A 21,336-nucleotide genomic window follows, 5' to 3' on the forward strand; every position below is an offset into this window, starting at 1 on the left:
GTAAATAGAGAATTTTTCCAGCGGAGTAATTTCGAAGTAATCTAGATTCTATTTAACTCCTAATTTACTCCGTTACTCGGAGTTCCGGAGTAAAAAATAGCTCGGTATACGAAGTAAATTAAGAGTTTTTTTAGCGGAGTAATTTTGGAGTACTCCGATTCGGAGTTTTACTATTAAAATAAACTCCTCTTCGGAGTAAATTTTACTCCACTCTGGATTTACTCCAAAAATTTTTCACAGTACCTGGGAAACTTTAAAGGAAAAATCTTTTGATAAATAATTATTCAATTTACTCCAGATATAAAAATTATCATCAGTTTTTTATTTTATATATCCCAGCGTTTTTTTATCGTTGTCCGATTACTAGAGGATCGGAAGAAGACGGTGTTGTAATCTTTGCACTTTTCCATGTGTTCATCTGGTGCAAGGACGTCCGTGTAGTAGCTCTCTACCAGCCAGACCGCTTTGTACAATTCTTCAGGAACCATTTCAATAATATTCGCACACTCGTGCAGCAGCCACCGGAAATTCGTCGAGAAGTCTCGTTCAAGCAAATGGTAGTGTCTTGCAACCACTTGATCGAAAGCAGTAGCACGATACAGCCAGTACTGTTTGTAAGGAAGAAATAAAGTTAATAATTCTTTGTCGCTTGCTGATGAATCTTTTTGATTAGCACTCAATCTCGAATCAATACTTTCTGCTAAAATAGATACTTCGTCATCATCTGATGAATCTTCAATTACTACCTCTTTCTCTGGCGATTTATTCTTGGATACTTTGTCAGTACTGTTGTCTGATTCGTCATTTATCGTTATTTCATCAACTTCCATAGACTCTGACTCGACGTTAATTATCGCGAGATCTTTTTCCTCTTCTAGAGTCTCCGTTATAATTTTACAACTTTTTTCTTCTTCCACAAGTTCCACTTCTTCAATATTTATCACCTTGACTTCATCTTCTTTTTTTTGAGACTCGCTATTGTTGACATCATTATTTTCCTTGTCTTCGGAAATATTTCCAGCACTTCTAGATACTTCGATTGCTTCTGATTCTTGAATATTATCAACTGTCCCAGCATCATTTTCATTTTTCCGCGACTCGCTATTATCAGCAGCATTTTCTTTATCTTCAGAAGCACTCTTGCCTTTTTTGCACCCAGGTTTTTCCGATTTATAAGAATTCAGATCTAAAGTCCTAAACTTTTTCAAAACTTCCCAAGGATTTGGAACTGGATTCGTCATCGTTTGCTTCTCGAAGTTTGACAGAAGTATATTATCAAGTTTGCTAACATTACCAGTGACATTTTCCTCGCTCTCATTATCAGGAATTTTTAATTTTCCATTCGCGTACACTTGATCGAACCCAAAGTCATCGCTATCTAAATTTCTAGAATTATTTTCTTGATACAATTTCATCATTTTATTGTAAAGTCTCTGTTTCTTGGTCTCTATTATTATTTTACCCGGACGACGGCGATGTAAATACTCACTGGGGTCATCAGATTTTGATTTTGATACATCAGCAGGAGTGACAACACGCGTTAGTTCATTGTTATCACCAGTCTCCTTCTTGTGGTAAAGATGAGATGCAACGTGCGGCTCGAAAACTTGAACGACTTTTCTTACATAATGTGCTGAGCTCTCAACGATATTGAGCTCGATATCGCACTGCGCCGCAAGTTCTTTGAGTCTAGAAAAAAGAATTGTTTTTTTTTATATATATCAGGAGTAAGTTGACAGCCTTCTGGTAAATAGGAGTGATAATTAACGTCTATTCACAATTTTTGTGCAGCTTTTTGTAGACTTTCTGACTTTTTCAAGGACTAGGACAAGAAATTAATAATTAACGTCTTTTGGAGCTCAAAATCAAATTTCCAGTAAATTTCGAGATCTTTTTACTTTTCCGCCGAAACTATCAGACTTATCACAAAATGTCATATGACCTTTTTTGTAGACAATTTTATTCTCTACAAATTATCTCTGATAAAGTTTTTTAAAATTCGGCATTGTTTTCTAGTTATTTGCATTTTAATGTCAAGCTCTTAGAAAATCTTGATTTTCTATAGAATTTCTTAGACGACAACCGGAAGTCCATCCGGAAATAGTTGAAATAGCTTCCTAAGATCTCAATACGTCAATATTTGATAAGAAGTCAATTTTCAAAAATCAGACCGAAACTACAAACTTCCGTTTTTTGAAAATTTTCAAATTTTATAGCGGGAAATTTAAAATAGTCGATTTTTTTGAATCGGTTTTATAGATACTCGTTAATTATTAATTCTTGTCTTTCCAGTACTTGAAGTTGGGAAACTGACGAATCGTTATGCGAAAATTGTAAATAAACGTCAATTATAACAGCAATTATTCAAGAAACTGTCAACTTATTCCTCTTAAATATATACAATATTAATATAGACAATACTTACGATTCAGGTTTCATTATAAAGCCGACTTTGGTAGAGGGAAAATCCTGAGTAAGAATATTCGGAAAATATTTGTCAGTATCCGCAAGTAGTTGTTGAAGATAAGAGTGCTGAGGTGTCAAAGACGGAGTAAATACTTTAGACTTTTTAGTCTGTACCATATTATCCGTCAGAGCTTCAACTCTTTCAATCATATTATTAAATAATGCTTTAGGACAGCAATGATGTTTAGCTTCATTTGACGTGTCACGTTCTACTTTTGCCTGAACCGCATTATAAAAATCTATATAGAGATGGCTGTTGCCCATTGAGTGCGGATCGTGCCTCAGCTTGGTCGGGAAGTGCTCATTCACGAGGATGCACCGTCGACACTCAATGTAACGCTGCCATTCGCGAAAGCTGAAGAGTCTTGAATCAAGTACTCCTCTCTCTTCAGCAACCCTGTAATTAATATTTCCTATATAGAAATAAATTTATCTCGTTTATGTTATCAAAAATCAATAACGTCATTGTTCGATTATTAAAAATATATTTTTGTGACATTAAGTACCTGTTCATATGTAAATCATTTATTTTTAATGATTTCATTAACTAAAGACTAAAAAAACTTCTATTCAAGTCCGTTCTACCTGACTAATTTAATTGAATCACTTTTTTGAAATTTTTAATGACATCTGTCATAAGCGTGTCAAAATTTCATCAAAAAATTAAAGTATTAATTTAAAAAAAGGACAATTTCGCTGAGATGTAGATTTGAAAAAAAAATTGACAGTTGACATCAATTGGAAGTTAAACAAAAATGATGTCAATTTTCTAATTATAAATTTCAAATTTTATGGGATAAAATTTAATTACAAAATTTTTTTAATTGATAAGAACTGTAAGAAATTTTTTAAAAATTCTGTCTCGGGGAAATTGACTTTTTTTAAATTAAAGATTTAAGTGGGGGAGGGGGGTAGTCTGGGGATTCCCTCAATTATCAGTTTATGTTTTGAGATGACTTGAGATTTTTTTTATCATAGATATCCGATAGTAAATATAATTTTAATAACTTCTATATATTTTTTGCTCAACAATCAATTGTAGCAAAGAAAAAAAACTTAAACCATCATTGGATCAATAGATCTATAAATATTCCAGGTCATGTCATTCATTTCTTTTTTATTGACAGCAGTTCTCGGATAAATTTTTTGATTACTCATAAACGTAACTGTTAATGACATTGATCCATAGTTAATTTTTTTTATTTTTTCAGCGGTAGTTTCAAGTGTAATAAAAGTTATTGAAGGCTTCAATAAATACTTACAGATTAATTCTTTCTATAACTCGGCTCATTTCGTTCTCGGTGACTCCGTCTAAGCCAAATAGTATTTTCATGGTAACAATAATAATTGCCATTACTCTGGCTTCGTAGCAGGGAAACTTATAATCAGAATGTAGCTTAAAATTAATTTTTGGTGGCCACGCTGCTAATATTCGTTCTGCGTACAAAGCGATACCATCTGGAAAAAAATAAAGCGTCAAAGAACGGTATTTTTGGTAAGTGTGAAATTTTGAAATCGATTTTTTTAGCATATATAGATAGTCTATAGTTTAAAATCCTCTAAAGTAACAAAAAAAAAAATTAATACGTACTGGGTAATTGCAATTCTGTGCAGTATTGCTTTATCAAAGTTAGCAGATTTGGAGCAGGAAATTTCCAGACCTGTAAAAATTTTTTAGTTCTTGCAACTACTTGCCTTAGACCCTTATGCGTGACTTCACGTGATTGATTTAATTTAGATACTTCAGCCTCAGTAAATGAACAGTCAGCTGGTATGAAATGATCTAATTTATAATAAGATAAATAGCCATCTCTCGCAAGCCTACGGTATAAAAAAAAATTTTGAAAAATTTTATATGCAGAGGAAAAAAAAAATTTCAAAAATAAAAATTCATTGAAATTTATTCATCTAAAGAATTAAAAGATGTCAATTTAAAACTTTGCGTTATTTAATTAAATTTAGAAGCTTATTATAATGAATGTTTTTTTTTTACATGAGAGAAGACGCAGATCATAAATAAAAAAAAACTAAAATACCTCAACATATCTGACAAATGTATATTTTCATTATGAATTCTCAGCGCCCAGTAAAGAATCGCCCATAGCTTCATCGGCGTAATAAGATCGGGTCCGCGTTTATAAGAGTAGGAACAATAAGTAGCTCGGAATTTTTTTTTTTTATTCTTCGGCAAACTTTGAGACTTTAGTGCTGCCTTTTTAGTTTCCTCTCTTGCTAATTTAGTAAACTGCAACCTGAAATTATAAACGCGAAATCGGCAAATAAATATTGATGTCAATTGTAAGTGAAATAATTCAAAATTTAAAATAAACTTAAAATACCTCGGGGGTTTAATTGGTGTGTTACTTTTATCAGAGTATCTGCTGGACATACTCAAATTAGTCAGACCGGATTCTCCATCAGTGTTCGAACCATCCAGGGATTTGTAATCAGCTTCCATCAATAATCTCTGTTACAAATAATTTTTTTTTCAGTAAATTTATATTAATTTTTAATATGTTGCAATTTAAATTCTACATATTTGTATAAAATATAAATTACTTTTTGTTTCTGTAAATTTCGGACAGAAGTTCCTTCGCTGACATTACTATCAATCATAGTTGAACCACTGGTTTCACTTCCGCTACCACGTTTAGTTCTTTTCTTCTTTTTTTTGTGATGAATTTGGCCATAAATGATATTCGCGTCACTGGAAATATTTAAAAAATAAAAATCACCATCAGCCAATTATTTTATGATACTCAAGTTATCTGACGTCTGATAATTTTTTAATTTTTTATCTAGACATTGCATACTTTTTATCATAACGTCTTGGAAGTTTAGGAATGGCCACTCTCTGAGTAGACGTAAATGCAGCCTCAAGTTTTCCTAAATAAGTAGCCCATAATTGCGCTACTGTTAATTTAATATCTGGAGTTACACCAAGTTGAATTAGTTCATTAGTCAGTCCTATCAAAACATAATTATATTTTTCCCAGGAAGTCAAACATTTTTCATTATACCCTGAAAATATATATATATATATATAACATTAAGATATATATTTAAATAAAAAACTACTTATTTAATTTACATACTTTCACCAGGTCCTTTTTTTTTCTTTTGAAGTCTTGTTTTTCTCAACCGCGTCGATGAGTCAACTTTGAATTCAACATCTTGTTCTTTTTTTCCCTGGTAATTCAAAAATTTCATTATTAAAAAAATTCAAAATATATAAGTAGAAAATTAAAAAAAAAACCATAGGTGCAATTTTTAAAAATAATTTTTTTTACTTTGGCGTTTTGAAAAAATTCAAAAATTATTAGACGTCAGCACGTCATTAAAAATTTTAAAATTTTAAAATAATTATTTAAAATGTTTATAAAATAAAAATAAAAAAATGCATGTTTAGAAAATTTAAAATTCCGTACGTGCATTTTTTTTAAATTTTATTTTATTAATTATTTACTCTAATAATTAATAATTCGAAATTTGTCTGACGTCTGCTACATTCAAATTTATTTAATTATTAATTAATTATTTGAACTAATTATTATAAAATAGTAAAAAAAAAAATTAACCTCTTGTTGAGTCTGACATTCTTGACAAAAATAAAACCCAGCTTCTGTATAAAATTCAGTACCTCCACACACATTACATTTATCCATATTTATTTTTTAAAATTATTTAAATAATTAAACAAATTATCCATCACAACAAACTGTCACTTTAATAAACAAATATACTGACAAGGTTAGATTTCCACAATATATAACAATATGAGAAATAACAGTCAATGCGCCCGCATTTAAAATTTTAAGTTTCATTTTTCCCGCCAAAGAGAATTATTCATAATTTAAAAAAAAAATCCTAATTATTTAGTTTTTAAATTTTTTACTTTTTATCTCACATATATTCTAATTAATTCAGGTAATTACTTTTTTTATAATTATATGTATGGAATTTTAAATTTAAAAATATTTTTTTTGTTCTTTAGGATTTTAGTGGGAGAAAAAGAGACTATTGCTCTGATTGTTTTATAATTCGCAGGTTATGATATTTTTTGTCAGTCTGGCCATATCTGGCACGTGGCTTGTTTGAAACTGGGTAAAAAAAAGTATACAATAAATATTAGACATTTAAAAATAAATAAATAAACAATTAAATTTAAAAATGCCGAGTTTTTCCCGGTTTCAAAAGTGCGCTGCTATTTTAGGAGTCGGAACACTGAGTGGTGCTGGAATTTTATACTACAATATTTATTCAACTGATAAATTTGAAAACCCTGGGGTGAGTAAATTAAAAAAAAATAATCGGGTAACTGAATACTCACCTAGTGTAAAATGGGACAGTAATTGGGACCACAGAGACCCTAAGAGTCTGATAAAACCTCGTAAACTTGAAAGTATCACTGATGACAATGAGTACAATGCTGAGATAGAAGCACACACGCCTCGTACTACCCGTCATTTATTGCTGATACGTCATGGACAGTATAATTTAAATGGATCCACGGATGCTGAAAGAACTCTCACTGAACTGGGTAGAAATCAAGCCGCATCTACTGGGAAACGTTTGGCACAATTGGCTCTTCCGTATTCTTTGATTGTCAGGTCGACTATGGCCAGGGCGCAAGAAACTTCCAAGATCATCGAAAGCAGTCTGCCAAATGTTCCAGTCGTTGATGACAGTCTTCTAGTAGAAGGATGTCCGATTCTTCCTGAACCGCCGATCAGCCGCTGGAGACCTGATAAAAATTATTTTACAGACAGTCCGAGAATTGAAGCTGCCTTCAGGAAATATTTCCACCGAGACCGGCCTAAGCAAGAGTCTGATTCCTACACGATTATTGTCGGACATTCAAATGTCATAAGGTACTTTGTTTGCAGAGCACTGCAATTTCCACCGGAAGCTTGGCTAAGATTGTCACTGAAGCACGCGAGTATTACGTGGGTCAGCATTCATCCTAGTGGTCGAGTTACGTTACGTGGATTTGGAGATGCTGGACATATGCTACCGGAATATTTGACTTCGAGTTAAACTGATGGGTTTGATTATTTTTAAATAATCTATGCAGTTATATTGCAGCTGTACTCGAAAAAAGTAAACACCAGTCCAGAATTTTATTTATGGACACAGCTATAAATATATCACACTTTTATAAATATATTAACATATGTTAGTTTTTATATTTTATTACTTTGTGAATAAATTATTTTTGTTTATAAAAATAAAATGAGTCTAAATGTAAAAAAAATAAACAGCGAATTTTTAAATTCATAAAAATTATTAAAGCTTTTAACATTTAATTAAAAAATTAATAAGTCTTAAAATAATTTTCTATATAATTTATATTAATTTTTAATGAGTGACATACTTACGTTACCGGAATTTTAGTTTTATTTTCAAAGGAAATTAAAAAAATTTATTCGTAATTATAAATTATTACGTTTTATTTAATCACATCAAATATGAACAGCGCGCATATTTGAATTTCAATGTAGACCTGATTAAAAGTTATTGATAAATAATTCAAATGTAATAAAATATATTTAGTAGACGAGTGCGCTGATATTTAAACTCCGTTTATTTGAATTCCTGCCGCGCTATTTTACTAGTATTTTATTACATTGTGTTTACTAATAAAGTAGTTCATTTCCTACAAGTGCATCGATGATTTTAATTAGACTACAAGCATTTAATTGATGTCAATTTCAAAACATCCCCTCCAGACCAACCAATAAATTATTTTAATTAGCTTTATAAGTATAGATTACATTTTTTCTTTGTTTATAATCTAGGGTAATTAAATTCTTTGTAACATTAATATTTTTAAATGTTTAATGTCTTTTACTTGAAACTTTCTGCTTCTACTTTGGCTTATCAAATATCACATGTAATTTTCAACAGCTCTAATAATCAAAAACACAACCCTGCTTTCCTGGCACTGGTGCTTCGGTTATTCCACGTTTCTGTTTGTTAGGAGCATGTACAGGTCTGCTTCCACCGCTTGTCTTTCCCATGCCTCCCGAATTTCCTTATCTCATCTTTGACTTGTGCTAGTTCTCTGCATTCAAATACCTGCTGCTAAGTTTCATCTTCATTTTTACAGTCTGCATGATCAATCATCGTAACCTTTCTTTCCTGCCCTGCCTATGTTCCCACCTTGCTCTGCACTTTTCCCTATAAGTATTTTATTTGTTCGTTTAAAAAAAAAATTGTCTGCTACCTTCAGCACCACCTGATAATTATTAAAGAAAAATAAAAAATTAATAATAATCGCTGATAAATATTCAAAATCGGAGTAATTGTTAAATTCTTATGCTTTATTGATTTTTTTTTAATCTAGACATTATGTTGAGATTCATATCATCACATAATAAAAGTACATAACAATACAATTATACAGCCAATAAACTATTACAATCTAGTGTGTCTAGAAAATGCATGATGAAAATAATACTTCTGGAAGTATTACAATAATATTAATATGTATAATTTTTATATATATATATATATATATAACTATTGGATTACAATAATAATTTTTAGGACACATACGCGAGAGAGATATGCAAAGGGAAGAAAATAATGGAGCGATCATCTGGAATATCCAGTGACCCGCATCCTTAATGACGACTAGTTTTCTTATTTTATTTATCATCTTCTTTTAAATGTTGAGAGTTCACATATGTGTATATTGTCTTTACAAGGTCCGTGTTACATTCGCTCAACTTAAATTTTTTTGTGTAGTGTTGAAAATGCAAAATTCTTTTCGTGTTAAAAACTTACATATTTATTTATTATTTTATTAATTGGCTCATAACTTGACGTAAAGATCAACGAATAAACATATTAATATATGTAAATATTTAATTAAATTGTTAATAAAATTTATGTAAATGTTCTAAAATGGAACAATATAAAAAACAATTTGTCGTCTGTACCAAGTCAGGTCAGGACGATAAAGAAATTGTCATAAGTGTTTAATACAATAGTATTTTTAAATATTTTTTGCAGACTCAACATCACACACTGAATCGTCAAAATAATAATAATAATAATAAAAATTATAATTTCATTATCATCTTAATCATAAATGCTCTTTAAGTTAAAAATATTTTTACAGAAGATACAAAAAAGCATCGATGCATTAAAATTTATTTATAAAAATTATAAAAAAAGAAAAAAAATATATGTATGTATATATTTAATAACTGAAAGAATGATTATACACAAAAAAGAGAATTTCTTGGCGCAAGGAAATTTTTTTTCTATGAAATGGAAGCAGAAATTTTTTTAAGGGAGAAAGGGGTTTGAGATGCAAAAAAAATACATATTTTTGTGATTTTTTTTGCAGAGTACCTTCTTTATTTAAATTCTTAAAATTCGTGGAATTATTAAGCATAATTCCAAGAATGTTCTGCTAAATTTTTGTAGAAAAATATTTAAAAATAAGCCAGTGGTAGTGAGGAGAGACGAGTCACTTAAAAAAAGTCTCCATCGTAGGCAGGATAACTCATGACTGCCTCACCTAAAATCAAAAAACCAAAAAGATTTCTTAGTACATAAGTTTGAAGGATTTGAACGAAGGAATAATCAAAATATTCATTTTTGAATTTTTGGTAAAAGTGCAATCAAAAGACTGATTTTTGCCAAAAATTGTTCCTTTTGTTTAATTAAAAAATAAGTAGTTATTGAAAAAAAAAAAAAATCCTTCGTTCAAATCTAAGATAAACTTATGTACTAAAGATATCTTTTTGGTTTTTTGATTTCAGGTGAAGCAGTCATGAGTTATCCTGCCTACAATGGAGACTTTTTTTTGTGACTCGTCTCTCCCCACTACCACTGGCTTATTTTTCAATATTTTTTTATGAAAATTTAGGAGAATATTCTTGGAATGATGCTTAGTTATGTCACAAATTTAAAAAATTTTAATAACAAACGTACTCTGAAAAAAAAATCCCAAGAATTTGCTCTTTTTTTTGCATCTCATATCCCTTTCTTCCTCAAGAAAATTACCATTTTCAATTCATAATAAAAAAAATTTCCTAGTGCAAGTAAAAATTATCTTGAGACGAGTAAAAATTTTTTGCACCAAGAAATCATTTTTTTCTGTGTACATTTGTCTCGGATTATTTTTTTATTAATACTAAGTTTACACATGAGTATTTACAATGCGGGTTTTCAAATTATTTATTTTTTTCCATCCTCAATAAGGCAAAAATCTAAATTTACCTGTAATCTATTATTGCGTACGTTATTTAAGTATTTTTTATTTTTTTACGTTATTGATTATTACGTGACGTTGTTTGTTTTAAATTTATTATTACGAAGAATAATGACATTCTAATAAAAATAATAATTGCTATTGATATTCATTTAACTTTACAATGCGACTTAATTTTTTTTCGTTGTCGAAATATTTATCATTTAAAAAAAAAAACTTATTTTGATTTTTTATCTCACAAATTTAATAATTTCAATGTTAATTATTCTGTAAAAAAATTAAATCGATAAAAAAACTATTTGTTTTATGGACGAAGTCGCAATTTGTCATGATAAATTTTTTTTCTTTATCAACATTTATTTTTTCGTTGCTCAATTTTTAAACTCAGTAGTCTGTGATAAATATTATCTCTGTGATTTATTACATAATTCAATTGATAAATTATTTAATAATAAATTAGTCATCACTAATTGCAATTACTTAATTTTACAAGATATGTTTCTCCACGTGTAAAAAAATAATTGCGATAAAATGTTTATTCGAATCAAAGAATAATTCATAAAATGAGTCACGAGAGAATAAACGATAGTAATAAAAATAATAATAATAATAATAATAATGATAATAATAATAATAGTAGTAGTAATAATGATAATGATAATGAGTAATAAATTTAATCTATCGACAAACATAAATCATTGACCTTTAGTGGCACGAATAGCGTTACAAATTTCGATCCAGGGATGCCCATACATGCTACAAATTTCGCAAACATTTGATGTACTCGAGGACGGCTGACTAGCCACCTGACCAACAGTTGTTCTGTTTGGTGATGATGTACTTTCATCTCTCTTAGTTTTACTTAATGTCGTTGGTGTTATTGTTGTTGTTGTTGGTGTTGGTGTTGTTGTTGTAGACAATGAGGATGACAAATGAAGAAAATCAATGGAAGTTGGCAGCGAAGCGGGCTCACGTATTTTTCGCGGTGTAGGAAGCGTTGCTGAGTTGTACGATGAACTTATTGACGGCACGATAGAAGGCGATCGTCCAGGAGACGGTGATTTTGGTGTGACAATCGTGCAGTTTGTTGGAGACAAAGAGAGGCGCAGACACCGCAGAAGGTTGAGTCAATCATTAACTAAACCCTGATTAACGTTGATCAGTTGTTCTTTCAGAACGCGAAATGACGGTCGTACTTCTGGACAATGAGCCCAACATTTCCTCATTACCTGGAAAATTTTAAGTTTTCTTTTTTTAAAATACTGTCTTGTAAAGTGGAGTTTTAATTTAAAACTCGTTAATTAATGTCTTGATCTATATTCAACTAAAGTTTCACGTGTACCTCATAAACTTCTTTGACGCATGCTTTTGGTTTTTCAAGTATAAGACCACGTTGAACTCTATCTACAACTTCAGCGTTCTTCAAACGCCCGTAAGGCATTTTACCACAAGTAAAAACTTCCCACATAAGTACACCATAAGCCCATACATCTGACTTTGAACTAAACCGCGTATAATTAAGGACTTCTGGCGGTGCCCATTTTATTGGAAACTTGGTACCACCGCTGCTGGTATACTGATCATCCAGAACATACCTCGCTAAACCAAAATCAGCAACTTTTACTACGTTCTCAGATCCAACAAGACAATTACGCGCAGCGAGATCCCTGTGGATGTAATTACGCCTTTCAAGATACGCCATTCCTCTGCAAACCTTTGTAATGGAAAATAATTATGTAATTCAGTTAATTAATGACTATTTAAATTTTATTAGGACAATAATAATAATAGCAATAGCGTTACCTGTATACAAATGTCAAGAAGGTAACCGACATTAGTGGATAAGGAGGCTTCATGTCGACGGAGGTAGTTGAGAAGAGATCCATGACGCATGTACTCAGTAACAATATATATCGGTCTGTCTTTACTACAAACTCCATACAGTTGGACTAGATTTGTGTGTTGTAATTTTCTAAGTTCAAAAAATATTTATAAATAAATTAAAGGAATAATTTTATGTCATTTTTAAATAATACTCCCGATTTTTTAAAAATATCCAGGGACTGTAATGACGGCAGTAAAATTTTTAAAATAATTACACATTGTTATCAATGAGGAGTAAAATAACATTTTTTAATTAAATTTTACCTCACAAAATTTGAAATTTGTAATTATAAAATTGACATCATTTTACTGAAATTTATTTTCCAAATTGATGTCAACTGTAAGTAATTTTTTTTTCAAATCTCCCAGCGAAATTGTCTTTTTAATTAATGCTTTAATTAATTAATTAATAAAATTTCGTCATGGCAGTCAAAAGTCATTGAATATTTTTAAAAATTGGGTGACACTGAGACTGCGCGTAAATAACAACAAGAAAAAATATAAATAAATAGTTAACATACGTCATGACTTTTGCTTCCTCAATAAAATCATCTTCGGACATAGTACCCTCTTTCATCATTTTAACAGCAACATCAATAGACCCACGCCATTTTCCCCGTCGAACTACGCCAAACTGTCCGGAGCCAAGTTCTTCCAACAAATGCAGCTCCGTCGGATCAATTTCCCACTTGTCTTTACAGATAAATATAATTTATTAGTGAGATTACTATTAAATAATTACTAGCAAAGCTTACCATGACTTAACCCAGCAGTAGGTGGTACAGGTCGATCACAAGGACTCGTTTTTAAGCGACTTGCCAGCCCGCCGCTATTGTGCCGGTGGTAATTTACTAAGTCGGGAATAGAGCCGCAGCAGTGCTTTTCCGACAGGTAAAACTCGCCTCGGGTGTTCTGCTTTATGTGGTAGTGCTTAACGTGAGGATGGGGTCTATATAAAAATATAATAATAAAATATATACAATAGTTAAAATGATAAATTCAAACAAATAATCTTTCAACTGGTCGTTTATTTTTTTAAGTGCCGAGTTTTTTAGCTCTTGTGTGCACACTGACAACTTGTCGTAAAACATGATAAATATTTTACATCAACTGCAGTAGACTTACGGCAATAAGGGCAAGTTGCTTGAAAACTAATGTCGAGCTCTTTTTAAATAAATTTTAAAAGTACGAGAGAAATAATAAAAAAAATAGTAATAATAATAATAATAATAATAAAAATACAAGTGTCACGAATATACTCACACTTTAGTATAGAGCGAGAGAGTATACAAGCCCTTGGTAGATGAATTGCGAACGACGAAACAGCCCTCTTTGTCCTCTTGCTTGAGGAGAGACTCGGCTCGTTGCCGCGACATATCGCCTACGTACCATCTGGATAAATCCCAACAGATTAATCTTTTATATATCAGGAAATTAATACCTAATGCTAAAACACACACTGACACAGCCGTGCTTTTATTTATCTTTTCATCAGCTTTTTTTTTCAACTCGAAAAATAGTTTCTGTGAGATCAATCAGCAAAGCAATCGCTCTCCAGCTAGTCACTCATCACAGTCGGGTATCAGCTTTGTCAATGATAGCGTTTTCAGTTAAAAAAATATTTTAAAATGACGTTTGATAGCTCTGGAGTTTTTTAATTAATCACAATACAGAACAATACACAATTGGATCAATTATCCGATCGTGTTGAAGAGCAATACGATCTTTGTGATGAGAGAATTAATATAAAAAAAAAAAAAAATTTGATAGTAATAATAATAATGAAAAGACTCCAGGCAAACAAAGCACTCAATAAGTACTTACTCGTATTTCTGAAGACCCAAGAGTTCTTTTTCTTTGACATAATTGCTGGGAATATAACCGATGGATCTGAAAATTATAATAATTATTATACTGAGTGTTAAGTTTTATGTTAAATTTATTCAGACCGAGACGGGTGCAGATTACCCGAGATTTTATTACTGAAAGTTTATTAATTTATGGCATAATCTATTAAAAAGTAATGATTGGTCGAATTAAGAATTGCTATCTTAGATACTGATTTTTCCAGCCGAAAATTCCAAAAGTTACAAACTTTTATTTTATAAATTCGATATCACTGACCAATTATCAGCTTAAAATATCATTTATTTATCATTATAAATTAATTAACAATATACATAAACCGAGTAAGTGATCAATAATGAAATGGAAAATTAGTATACAAGATACTGATTTTGTTGCTCATAAAAATACCGAAAATTTTAAATTCTTATTTTATAAATTCTATCCCATTGATTAATAAAAATTAATACAAATAAATTTATAATATTTTTTTCCGTGTAAAAAATAATTTTTTCTTACCCCTGCTCATCCTTGACCTTCCACCAGTGCTCCTGTGAGTCATCTAGCACCTCGTACTCGGCTCCCTGAAAAATTAACACTCATCAAGCAACGGTGCTTTTTACACTAGAGTTTACTCTACCCTAGTGCCTCTATTGTTTCATACTCTACGTTATATACATTAATATTTTTTTTCTTCATGTCTCATGTCACTTTAACCATTTGCTGTGCAGTATGACCCGCATATAAAACTATCTTCCGGTACAGTACTGAGTACTTTATTTACCTTTTCCAATGACAAATCTCCTCCCTCAATTGCTCGAAATGGATACAGAGCCACAACGACTTTCGTCCTCAGCATCAGTTTTTCCTGTTAATAAAATAAATATATATCATTATTATTATTATCATCATCATTTGAATTACATAAACTTTTTTAATTAAATATAATATTTTTTAGGTAAATATTGCTGGCTTTGATATTTTATACCAGGATAATTAAAAGTAAGCACTGCAATGAGCAAGATGGAAATACAAACTTTTAACTTGATGGTAGGTAAATATATATAAATATAAATATATATGTATGTACATAATTATTTAAAAATAATATTTACCTTGGCTTTTGAGGAAGGAGTTCCGGGCGCTCCACCCGGCATTATCGGCGTCGATGGTGTACCTGAAACAATAAATTTAAATTTTTTAAAATTCATTTTTATTCGTAGCTGTCAGTTGAAAAAAATTTTACAGTACTTCCTAATAATAGGGTAACTTTTGTAGAAAATAAAACAATAGGAAGTGGAAGTGGTGAAAAAAAAAAAAATTGTCAAGAGCTGATGGCAAATGCGACGGAAAGACGCGCGCGGTTGAAAGGCGTTGTCATTGTTGCCGTTGTAGCGGATCGTCTACAGGGAATAAACAGCGTTATCGATAATGAAAATAATATAATTGCAAAAAAGTAACCGGTAAATATCGTCGAGTAGGAAGTGAGACAATGAGCTGATAATTATATTGATTTTAAATATATTTAATATCCATTAGAAATTTTTTCATGGACTAGGAACTAGATACTTGATAGTAATTTAAAAATATCACATGTAAAACTTACAATTTATTTACTTGTGCTAGGACATTTTCACATTTAATTCACAAAGGAAATATTGAAGTTATAATGATAATTTTGGCAGTAACTTTGTTGGCAAAGAGAATACATTGATATGCGTGGATAAAATAATCGAGACGCGTGCAGGCGTATCCTCTGCAGAACTACCGGCGTCGTCAGGCGTTGTATGAAGTGCGGGTGGTGGCGCACGAGAGTGCACAGCAGCGTCGGGACAGTACGTTGGTACTAGTCTCCACCCTGTCTAGACAAAATCAATGGGACCTCAGCCACCCGCAGCAGCCGCACTGGTCCTCTGTCGAGTTTGTCTTTCTCTATTTCTCATTCAGCCTTTACACTTGTTTACTTGCAACTGGTCCCCTTAGGCACCCGGTGTATCGTCTCTGGACCACTAAATGCCTTTGAACCCTTTACCCGTGTTCACCCACAACTTGACGTTCGTGTCCATGATCACGAATACTCGTGTCGTCTCTCTGCTTTACACCCACTTCCGTGTTTAGTTCATTCCATGTTAATTTTAATCATCTGACTCATCAGTTTATCAATCGACATCTGGATTTGCTAAGCAAATATATTTATTCGGGTATTTTATATCGAGATAGTCTAATTGTCTATTAAAAGTCATAGCGCCTTGGATAATGGCTTGCATGTAGTACAGATATACATATCATGGACAGAAATAGCTATTGGTTTGCTACAAGAGATAAGGAAACCAATTGGCTGACTGGTTTGGTGGTTATATGTCTCTAGATTGGTTATCAGTAGCGACCATCAGAGCTCTCCTGTGTTAATACATACTGTGTTCATGGGATTACGGGTAATTAGTCGCAATAGGTGCAAAGATATATATAGTATATAGTATAAGCTAAAACAAGGTTTCAAGCATGAGGCTAAACCGCATCATACAACCCGGTTGTTTAGCTCACCGAGGTTCGTACATAGATTTTAGACCTGGTCAATCTATACTGCTAACAGCATCTCTTTCAATTAATCTACTCCATCATCTACTATTCAAATATGACGGCCACTGGTGTATTTAATAAGGACCGAAGTGGAGAAACAGATTCTTAGGTGATGATTTTATTAATTTGTTTTACTTTAACATGTGTAGGATAGAAATTTTTTGGGTGAAAGACCCTCAGGATTTTATACCATCGGTGGTGTAAATTTATGGTGTGAAATATCAAGCGGTGTACTTGCAACATTTTTTATGAATTTTCTTAGATGGTGATAGCTACTGAATTTTTCAATAAAGGTGTGTATTTGAGGTGTTAACACCAAATGGTGTAAAGGGAAATATTAAAACTATGTAAAAGTACTGTTTGATATGTCACACCAAAATTTCATTGAATTCATTGAATCGATGGTGTAATACCCTCAGGATCATTTTTACACCAAAAATTTTACAGTATGGTGTCAAATTGGGAGTTTTAAATAAAGAACTCATTCACTTACACCATTGGTGTAAAGCTTCTAATTCATACCGACAAAAATTTTACACTGCATCGTGTAACTTTTACACCATTTGGAAATTTTAACACCAAATCATTCACACCACACTGCAGATTCAAATTTTTAGGGTGTTGTATGTACACCGTAAATAATTTTGGTGTAAAAATGGCTTTCGAGAACTTTACACAGCCGCATAGTGTGAAACAACAGTGTAATTTTAACATGGTGTAATCTACTTGCTTACACCATTCCATTACTCGTTATAATTGAAATTAATAAGCAACAAATTATCGAAAATTTTTAACTGCGCAAAATTATTATAAATTACACATATTATGGTGTAATAATTTTTAATGCACACCTCTTAAATTTAATATGGTGTTTGGTGTAATTTTCACACCACAATTTAAACACCATTGGTGTAAAGCTTCTGATTCATACGGCCAAAAATTTAACAATGCGTCGTGTAACTTTTACACCATTTGGAAATTTTAACACCAAATCATTCACACCACACAGCAGATTCAAATTTTTAGGGTGTTGTATGTACACTGTAAATAATTTTGGTGTAAAAATAACTTCCGAGAACTTTACACAGCCGCATAGTGTGAAACAACGGTGTAAATTGTCCATCGGTGTAATTTTAATATGGTGTAATCTACTTGCTTACACCATTCCATTACTCGTTAAAATTTAAATTAATAAGCAACAAATTATCGAAAATTTATAAATGCGCAAAATTATTATAAATTACACATATTATGGTGTAATAATTTTTAATGCACACCTCTCAAATTTAATACGGTGTTTGCCGTAATTTTCACACCACAATTTAAACACCAAGTCATTAACACTACATCAAGTCAAAAAAATTTTTTGCAATGTAGATACAGAGAATTAACTTCAGTTGTCTGTCTGTGTGTATGGGTGTGCATGGGTGTGTGTGGGTGTGTGTGTGTGTGTGTGTGTGTGTGTTGCAACTAGAGTATTGATTATAGTTGTAAGCCGATTAAATATATAGTCAGGAAAATTACTGAATGATGTAAGACGATTAACTTTTCTGATATTTATAAAGTGAATCAGGAAGTTACTTTTTTTTGCATTGTATAATAAAAACTTGAGATTTATGGAAAAGTATAAGTCTTGTGGAAAAAATAAAAAAAAAAGATTTTATTATGAAGCTTAGATACTTGATTATATTTTAAAATTTAACTCATAAATAAAAGAAAAAAGTCGTAGTAATAATTTATAAAGTTTAAAAAAAAAAATATGTCAATGAAAATGATGATAAGAAAAATGTCAAAATAGTTTTATATAGAATGGAATCCTGAGAAATAAAGTCCTGAAGGATATGGTATATCGCAAATCGAAATTCAGCTTTAAAGTTTTCGACGATAAAAGTTTGTTTGAAATTAAACTTATGTGTGTTTTGTTACGAAAAACCATAAACTGTGCCAAGTGTATGCTGGATTTGGGTAAAGTATATAAAAAAATTAATTTTCTAAATTTAATTGGATTATTATTTTTAAATTATTGTATAGAATTGTATTGATGCAACAGTTTTGAAATATTAAATATTAAAACCAGGTGATTTAATAATGAATATGCTCCTGTCCCAATGAATTCCCATACGCTCAGCGAATTAATTTAACTAAACGTATGATGCCGGTAGCCGCACCAAAATGAGGTTTTCGATGGATACTAAATCGATAGTGTTCACAAAAGCTCTATGCTATTGTCCGCTATAATTCTCTGTATTAATTTCTTTTAATTGCGGCTGTTATCTTAAAAAATTTAAACAACAATTTTAAAAAATTCAAATGTTATCAGTGGAATTTAATAAAAGACAGATGCATTGTTCGAAATTTCAATGGGGCTTTGAATAATTTCAGTCTCCTGTTAAAAACACCTGGAGAGATTTAAAACAGGAAACAGTTATTTTAATTAAATAACAAATAACAAACTAGTTAGAAGTGTTTCAGTAGAACTCATATGTTAACATCGAAATGATGTTATAATTTGTAAATTTAGGTTTTGAACTGTTGAACTGCACATAACTCGTCGTGCCCTCGGGTGATTAACACAGTGGTTATTTTGAAATTGGAGTAAACGTTTATTCAAGCTTTCCTCCCCTTTTCGACCCTTAAAACGATTGGATGGCTATGGACCAATCAGGAAAAAGATAATCTAAGGTACAGAGAATAAAAGGTTTATACGTTTGAGACTCCTGTTTCCATGCCAGTAATTTTATATAAATGCGACTGAGCATTGGCTATCTAGATAATAATTTTGAGTTTAAAGGTTGCGAAGTTTGGAAAACAGTGGGGCAATATGGGACACTATTTTCAAGACAAAACACAATTTGTTTTGAGAAAAAATGATTAATTTCTGTCATGTTTGTAGAGAAAGAGGAAGAAACTAATGGGCGCGAAATTCAAAATTTTCATTTGAAAAATTTTATGAAACTTTCATGGAGTTCCTCATGAAAATAATATATATGATAAATATATATGGAAAAATATATGAGCAATATGGGACCATATAAGTGGCCAAAAACGATATATATTTTCTTATATATAATATAGTAAGTTTTAATATAATTGATTGTATATGTAAGTTTATAAATTAATACATGTATTATATATATTTATAATCATACATGTAAACTTATAAGTTAGCACATATATGTATTACATATATTGATAATTATATATGTAAATTTGTAAGCTAGCACACATATATATTCTGAACACAATGTTTGAATCTTATAACAGAGAGAGAAAGACACAAAAGAATAGATTTTATTTATTCTTACATATATGGGAGACTTATATGGTTCTATATATCGATAAATATATAAAAATTTATAAAGTTGAATACATGGTACATATATCTTGCCATATAATGACCAATTATATATGTATTCTTATTTGTTTCCATATATAAACAACATTTATGTTTGAATATATTGAAATTATAAGTTTTCAAATATATAAATAATATATTGAAGTTGTACGGAAATATATGAAATCATATAAGAGAAAACATATATAAAAATATAATAAAATCGGCCAAAATCTATATAAAGTTCTATATAAGATTTCATGTATTGTCACATATATATTTATGTCTGTAACATATATTTTTATGGTTGTCACCATTTTTGTTGAGCATAATATTCATATGTAATGTATAGGTGACAGTTGAAAAAAATTTGATTTTAAATTATTTTTATAAAAGGGGTATTTTAAAAAAAAATTTATATATTTTGGGTTGTAACCAAAAAATGATAAATGATACCCACTCAACGAATATTTTCCGTAATTCAGGAGATTAAAATTAGCGAATTATTACACACGATGATTTTAAAAATAGCAAAGGACGAATTTTATATACATATTCATTAAAATAATTAACAACAGTAACGCGGATATAAAATTTCAATGATGAAATAAACGCAATTATAAAAGCACGCTCAGGCATATTTTATAAAATTAACATTTAAATTTATTTTAATACATAATTGCAATTAAATCCCAAGCTTTAGCAATTACGATGAAAAACATATTTTCAATAAAAAACAAATTTAAATTTAATGGAAAACATTTAAATACATATAATTATTCTGATTTACAATTCAAGATAATATAAATATATAAAAATTATCAGAGAATTGTAAATTATTTTTATCAACAGACATAAGAATTTAGAGAAATAAATAAATTACACTGTCACATTTTGACAGGATAAAAACAAGCAAAAACTTCCTCTGTTATTCTTGTTTTATACTATTGTCTATTTCCTGAACTACTATGACTTATATTACCATGCAAATTAACTTCCT

At 30.5% G+C, this 21,336-nt stretch overlaps 3 protein-coding genes across 6 annotated transcripts in view; 1 reads left to right on the forward strand and 2 right to left on the reverse strand.

Annotated features, from left to right (window-relative positions):
• Window positions 1-301: 301 nt before the first annotated feature.
• Window positions 302-6,233, reverse strand: LOC103571852 (TATA box-binding protein-associated factor RNA polymerase I subunit B). Its single transcript, XM_008550176.2, has 10 exons — window positions 6,045-6,233; window positions 5,562-5,655; window positions 5,280-5,487; window positions 5,026-5,173; window positions 4,806-4,933; window positions 4,503-4,718; window positions 4,058-4,287; window positions 3,729-3,924; window positions 2,426-2,863; window positions 302-1,689 (listed from the first exon to the last, which is right to left on the reverse strand). Exons 1-10 carry the CDS (start codon window positions 6,129-6,131, stop codon window positions 327-329), a joined length of 3,108 nt encoding a protein of 1,035 aa, XP_008548398.1. The 5' UTR covers window positions 6,132-6,233; the 3' UTR covers window positions 302-326.
• Window positions 6,234-6,313: 80 nt separating this feature from the next.
• Window positions 6,314-7,744, forward strand: LOC103571853 (serine/threonine-protein phosphatase PGAM5, mitochondrial). The gene is made up of 2 exons (XM_008550177.2): window positions 6,314-6,393; window positions 6,461-7,744. Exon 2 carries the CDS (start codon window positions 6,637-6,639, stop codon window positions 7,501-7,503), a length of 867 nt encoding a protein of 288 aa, XP_008548399.1. The 5' UTR covers window positions 6,314-6,393; window positions 6,461-6,636; the 3' UTR covers window positions 7,504-7,744.
• Window positions 7,745-7,955: 211 nt separating this feature from the next.
• The window catches only part of LOC103571854 (tyrosine-protein kinase Btk29A), a 73,010-nt gene continuing 59,629 nt past the window's right edge, over window positions 7,956-21,336 (reverse strand). For 3 of the 4 annotated variants that reach the window (XM_053742316.1, XM_053742315.1, XM_053742317.1), the window contains 10 exons: window positions 15,538-15,599; window positions 15,207-15,290; window positions 14,942-15,006; window positions 14,402-14,467; window positions 13,841-13,969; window positions 13,333-13,526; window positions 13,099-13,270; window positions 12,497-12,665; window positions 12,036-12,407; window positions 7,956-11,922 (listed from right to left, as the gene is read on the reverse strand). In XM_053742316.1, coding sequence (XP_053598291.1) covers window positions 11,821-11,922; window positions 12,036-12,407; window positions 12,497-12,665; window positions 13,099-13,270; window positions 13,333-13,526; window positions 13,841-13,969; window positions 14,402-14,467; window positions 14,942-15,006; window positions 15,207-15,290; window positions 15,538-15,599 — 1,415 coding nt within the window. In that variant the 3' untranslated portion in view covers window positions 7,956-11,820. Of the gene's footprint in view, window positions 11,923-12,035; window positions 12,408-12,496; window positions 12,666-13,098; window positions 13,271-13,332; window positions 13,527-13,840; window positions 13,970-14,401; window positions 14,468-14,941; window positions 15,007-15,206; window positions 15,291-15,537; window positions 15,600-16,028; window positions 16,181-21,336 lie in introns of those variants that run through there. The other variant, XM_014442022.2, reaches the window with a different exon arrangement.

This window comes from Microplitis demolitor, chromosome 10 (assembly GCF_026212275.2).
Source record: "Microplitis demolitor isolate Queensland-Clemson2020A chromosome 10, iyMicDemo2.1a, whole genome shotgun sequence".
NCBI classification, from domain to species: Eukaryota; Metazoa; Arthropoda; class Insecta; order Hymenoptera; family Braconidae; genus Microplitis; species Microplitis demolitor.